This window comes from Arachis ipaensis, chromosome B03 (assembly GCF_000816755.2).
Source record: "Arachis ipaensis cultivar K30076 chromosome B03, Araip1.1, whole genome shotgun sequence".
Classification (NCBI taxonomy): domain Eukaryota; kingdom Viridiplantae; phylum Streptophyta; class Magnoliopsida; order Fabales; family Fabaceae; genus Arachis; species Arachis ipaensis.
Window position 1 is genome coordinate 28,841,872 of NC_029787.2, and position 5,698 is coordinate 28,847,569.

At 35.9% G+C, this 5,698-nt stretch overlaps 1 protein-coding gene across 4 annotated transcripts in view; it reads right to left on the reverse strand.

Annotated features, from left to right (window-relative positions):
• The window catches only part of LOC107630082 (cyclic nucleotide-gated ion channel 17), a 7,840-nt gene continuing 2,530 nt past the window's right edge, over nucleotides 389-5,698 (reverse strand). For all 4 annotated transcript variants that reach the window (XM_021118579.1, XM_016333115.2, XM_021118581.1 and 1 more), the window contains 4 exons: nucleotides 4,516-4,814; nucleotides 3,499-3,610; nucleotides 1,585-1,821; nucleotides 389-1,358 (listed from right to left, as the gene is read on the reverse strand). In XM_021118579.1, coding sequence (XP_020974238.1) covers nucleotides 639-1,358; nucleotides 1,585-1,821; nucleotides 3,499-3,610; nucleotides 4,516-4,814 — 1,368 coding nt within the window. In that variant the 3' untranslated portion in view covers nucleotides 389-638. The remainder of the gene's footprint in view (nucleotides 1,359-1,584; nucleotides 1,822-3,498; nucleotides 3,611-4,515; nucleotides 4,815-5,698) is intronic.

Sequence of the window (5,698 nt, forward strand, 5' to 3'; positions counted from 1 at the left end):
TTTATTTTTTATATTATGTATTTATTTATTAAATTCAACATATAAATCTACAAACAAGGGTTTAGTCAAGTAAAAAAAAAATGCAGATTCTAGTAATTTTTAATGTGACTCCAAGGACAAGTCAAACAGTTATTTATGTCATTTCATGCAATCTTGTGATTCTAGAGATTTTAAGATTTAAATTTACCTACAACTTAAATTCCATGGTGATGATCAAGTTTCAGGTATTACATTATCATGCTCTGAACCATTAGATTTATTGCAAGAAAAAATGTGATTTAATTTTACTACAATACTGATCCAATTTTTAACTGGAACATTTTAAATGCGTCCCAACTTCTGTTATATTATAAATGAGCTTTTTTCCCTCGAGTCTTGAAGGATGATATGTTATAATTTGAGAAACGAAATAACCGTCTCTCCCTTTCCACTTTCTCCTCCTTCACTATAAGAATTTTACATGAGTACATTGTACAACATTACATGACTTCCTCAGATGAAGAAAGCCTACAATATCTACAACAATCAGAAAAACCACTAAGCCAAGCAGGGTTTGCATGTACTCCCTGATAATTATCTTCACCGAATGGAATATAGATTGAAGCTAAATCTGAAAAACCAACTGCCACTAAGCATAACTAATCGTCAGCTTCGGTAGAAAAGTCAGGTTCTTCGGGTTTCGGTAACTTAGGCAGGTCATCTTTTATCTTCAAAGCACCCCTTCTTGTGTTAGCCGCGAACATTGAAGCAAGTATTGTTACCCCAAGGTTCAATTTAGTCTGAGATGAATTCGAGCCGGCAGGGTATTCCTCTTCATCGTCTACTCGCTCACTGACCGCGGTCTCATCTGAAGGAATGGATTCCCTCAAACTGAGGTCTTTGGCAGACATCCTTTTCTTGTACCGTCGCCAAGCAGCCTGAATAAAGCAGGCTGCCCAAGTTCTCCAGTGGTGGGAGTAAAATCGGAAGGTGTGCTGCAGCTTCTTACTGTGGAGGCGCCTAAATTGATTAGCTACAAACTTGAGGTCCTCCGCTCGAAGAGCAAAAGCTTCTACCTCGCTTAGGGCTTTAACTGTCCTAGTTGAGGATGGTAAGTTTGTGGTTGATCTTGGTAGTAAAGCCCAAGAAAGTAGTTCCTCACCACAAAAATCCCCAGGCCTCAGTATGATTGAGTTGAAGAAACCGGTCCGGCCACCATTTGTAGTAGAACTATCCAATCTACCTCTGATAATGAAGAGCATTTCAGTAACAGGGTCTCCCTCGCGAACAATGTAGGTACCTAGAGTGCTGAGAGAAGATACCAGCCGCTCACATATTGCATCAAGAAGTTGATCATCCATCTGTGAGAAGAATGGAACCTAAAATAAATTGAAAAAGAAATTTGTTAAATGCTTATATCGTACATTTTATACCTAACATCATTGTTATCTTCAGCGGTCTTAATACAGAAGTAATCTTCCAATCAAAGTTGAATAATAATTAAAAGATAAGATGGCAACCAAATTAATACTAAGTGAGCCATTACAATTACTATAAAATGATAATATATAAAATGAAAGCTAAAATAGCCACCAAAATTCATACTCGCCGAACAAGGTCTAAGCATAGGTGGCGCTGGATATCGCGGCGGAGATCTGCAGGTAATGCACGTAGAATGGTTTCTTCATCAACTCCACGAGTTGCAAGCCATTTATATTGAACAAATCGTCTAACACGGCTTCTTAAATCTTCAGGGAGCTGGCGATGCCTCATCCATTCCTCTGTGTCTCTTCGCTTAAGTCTCCACTCCTCAAGCCTTATAGTAATTGATTGCAAATATGTCTATACAAATAAAAGTCACAAAATAATAATAAATAAATAAACAAATAAACAGACCATTGTGAGATATATGCATATTGTGGGTCATTGTAAACAAGTCAAGCCAGACGACCTACTTGACCTTGTGTAGTGTACAAAAAAAATACATATAGCTCATACAGCTATTGTCAAATACCAAGATTCCAAAGAAACATACACAAAAGCCTTATAGTATCTTGCTTATTGACATTTGATATTAATTTTTAAATCAAGCACAGGTAAAATATGTAGCCTAATTACTATTTAATCTTAGGTAACTACAGTGTTTATTAACTAATTAGCAGCACTCCATCTAGGAGTTAATCCCTCTTGTACCCAAAGTTGCACACATAGTATACATATGTAATTTCTCACAAAATGCTAATTTTACAACCCACAAAAAAGCAACAACCAACTACCCTTTTCCCTGATTTTCTCTCCTCTCTCTCTGCATATTTGGCATGGTATTTGATAGGAAGAAGTGTAGTTGGTTGATGCTTGCTTTTGGGTTGTATAATTAGCATTCTCCTCATGCCTCAACTTACTGTGCAGTATTAACTGAAATTTGATAGGAACCACAGAACCAGTGTTAAGAAAAAGTAACTGGAAAACTCAATTGTACTGCTTGCCACAGATAGCTGAATCCAGTGCAGCATCAGCCACTGCAGCAGATAAAAGAAACATCAAACTCACGGTAATTTCACAAGCACAAGGCCTCCGAATACACACCATACTGACCCTCCTTACACCGCATAAAAATATTCACATTCCAAAAGACCATAAGATTCTCACGTTCCAATTTTTATGTCAGCTCAGCTAGTTACATAGACACTAGAGTTACCCTCCGGCTCATATTCTAATAAGGTCTTCTAAATTTCTTTCTATTATATAGAATTTCATTTTTTGGGATAAAAGAATATCATCAAGACAGAGAAAATAATACAAGGAGATGGAGCATAAGAAATCGTCCAGACAAGAGCAAGAAACAATCAAAAGAGAACAATTTATAAAGCACAGTTTTCTAATTTCTCAATACATCTGAGAAAAAGTCCTCTAAAAATATCATGAGCTTTCCACTAAATGACTAAATAGATGCCAAATATCTAATCTATCCCATAAAAATTGTTTAAAAATCAGGGCGGAATAACAAGAATGTCTATGGAACATCATAAATTATTCCCACCAGGATCCTATTACCTGTAGGACCCATCCATTACATCCACCTAAATTGAATTCTATGGTTTACATCATCTACTGTCCAGTCATTTAGTATGAGAAGATACTTAAATCATAGACTAGTATAGTTTCCAATTTTCACTTCCAAGTAAGACTTAGTGCATGTTTTACTGAACGAAAGTGGTATGCTTCCGAATATTGTCTCAACGCCTTTCCTTAGCACAGTCCTAGAGATAAGTGCAATACACTACATTTTCCTAATTCTTGTCATTCCAAGATTTAGAGCTCGTTCAGAATGCACCAAAACAACATTAAAAATAACAAATAAAAGTAGGTTTGTTCAGTAAAAAATTTAAAACCAATTCTAATTAAAAGCTAATGATTTCAAAGAAATATTTAGCCGATAGTTAATCATAACATACCGTGAATGTTTATTTACATCTCAAAATTATAAAAAAAGAGTCAGAACGGAATGACTGCAAGTACCTGCATGTTCCCAATCAAATGGGAAAATAATACAAGACCCATGATCGCAATAAGAATAGCAAAGGATGTTTCTCCAATGAAAGTGCTTGTGTCTAGGTTCTGCCCATAAGAGCTGAAAGTGTCAAACAGAGCAAAAGAATGAGCAATTGAGCATTCAACCAGTAAAATATTCACAAAATTCCAAGCACAAATGTTAACTCAGTTTCTTTTGCTTTGAAAGCCCATGGAGCTCGCTAAAGAATTAATCCCTCATTATACACTAATTGCTTTCTTAAAACAAATTAGGAATCCTGGATCCAAATTCAAGATGGAACGTTAAATTATTGATCCAATTTATAATAGTAATGTGACATAAAAGGTTGGGGAATTAAGAAGGACTAGATGAAAGAATGACAAGGAATTAATGGGAATTCTTGGTCAATGTGACTTGCCAAACCCTAGTATTCCCCTTGTCATCTGCTATATTGACCAACTACTCTAAGTACCTCAACCCATTAACTACAGAAAGCGGGACTACAACCTCAAATCTACTCCCTACGTTTCAAAATGGCCATACACCACTACTCTGCCAAGCTGGCAGAGATAGCTACAAGACTTTTCACCCCAAAATACCCTTAGTTTCTATTTCTGTCCCCTAAACCAAATAACGGTGAATATAACAAATCCTCACTGAATAAATGTCGACCCCTTCTCTACATCCACTTGCATAAAATTGAAATCCCCTCCTACCATTTTCTGTTGCCACATTCACAATACATCATGCTGCCAGTGATTAGCTTGAATATTTCTCACCCATTCCTTAATGTATCCTCCCCTCCTATGCATCCTAACACATCATAATGATTTGTATTATATGACATCTACCATGTCTTCTTTATATAAATATACTTTCACATAATCATAGTATGTATGTTATATTTTTTCTCCCTTTCAATCCAAAACCTTGTTATTTTAATAGTAACGTTGCAGTATAAAATTATTTTGAAGATTTATGCAATGGAAGTGCCAAGCCGTTACCTTAACTGCTGCAACCCCCACCACAAACAATAAAAGTATTTTGGGATGAAGTTTGAAGAGACCACTTGCTTTTTCACAGCACTTTCAAATATTCCAAACTTGAAATCAATATCATTATTGGGATCACATCTGTTAAACACATTTGTAGTATTTGCCCATATCCTGCGCTGCATGTTATTAGTAAAACTGCAGTCCAGGTAACTGAAGCATTTCTCAGGATTAGGTTCTTTTTTGCAAATTGATTTCCAGCATGTAGTATACCGATCCACAGACAAAAGGTACCATGATGCCCCTAAAACCTGCAACCAAATAGACGCGTGCATTATGATAGTAGAAAATTACACATAATCCATTACATTTTAATGAATTTAGATAACTCTCTTTTGTGTATATGTTAAGTACCTAGGAGAACCACACCTTAAAAGCTAGCTATTAAGGGGTAAAACCACTATTCTTAAATACAACATCAAGCATCTTGTAATACTCGATGTTGGACTTTTGACACCCCATAATACCCAAGCCCCTAACAATACACCCTTAGGTAGCATTTGTTTTGAGGTACTGAGACAGAGACTGAGACTTAATATCATGTTTGTTGGTTCAGAAACTGGTACTAAAATTTCTGTCTTTGTCTCTAAAATTTCAGTATTTCAGTACCTCCAAAAAGTAGGGACACAGGAAACTAAAATTTTTAGAGATGAAGACTGAAACTTTAATAACATTTTATACCTAAAATATCCTCATTTCAATTAATTAATTCCAATTTTACCTTTTGTACAAATTAAGTTAGAATTTCATTCTTGTTTCAATTTCTGTCTCCCACTTTGTACCAAACAGAATACTGAGATTTATTTCAATCTCTGTCTCTTAGTCTCTGTCTCTCGACCAAACGCTACCTTAGAGAACCAATGTCCATAGTGGCTTCACTCTATAGACATTGACCCAGTGGTAGCCACTCGGATATTGACTATTAGTATTCGGTATTCACCATAATCCAACCTATAGGTAGCCCTTTCTGTACCTAAGGAAAGTGGAGAACCACATCTTAAAAGCTAGCTATTAAGGGGAAAGAACCGCTATTCTTAAATACAATATCAAGCATCCCATTTTACTTGATGTAGGACTTTCGACACCCCGTAATATCCAAATCCCTAACAACATATCAGCGGAAGAATCCACAAAT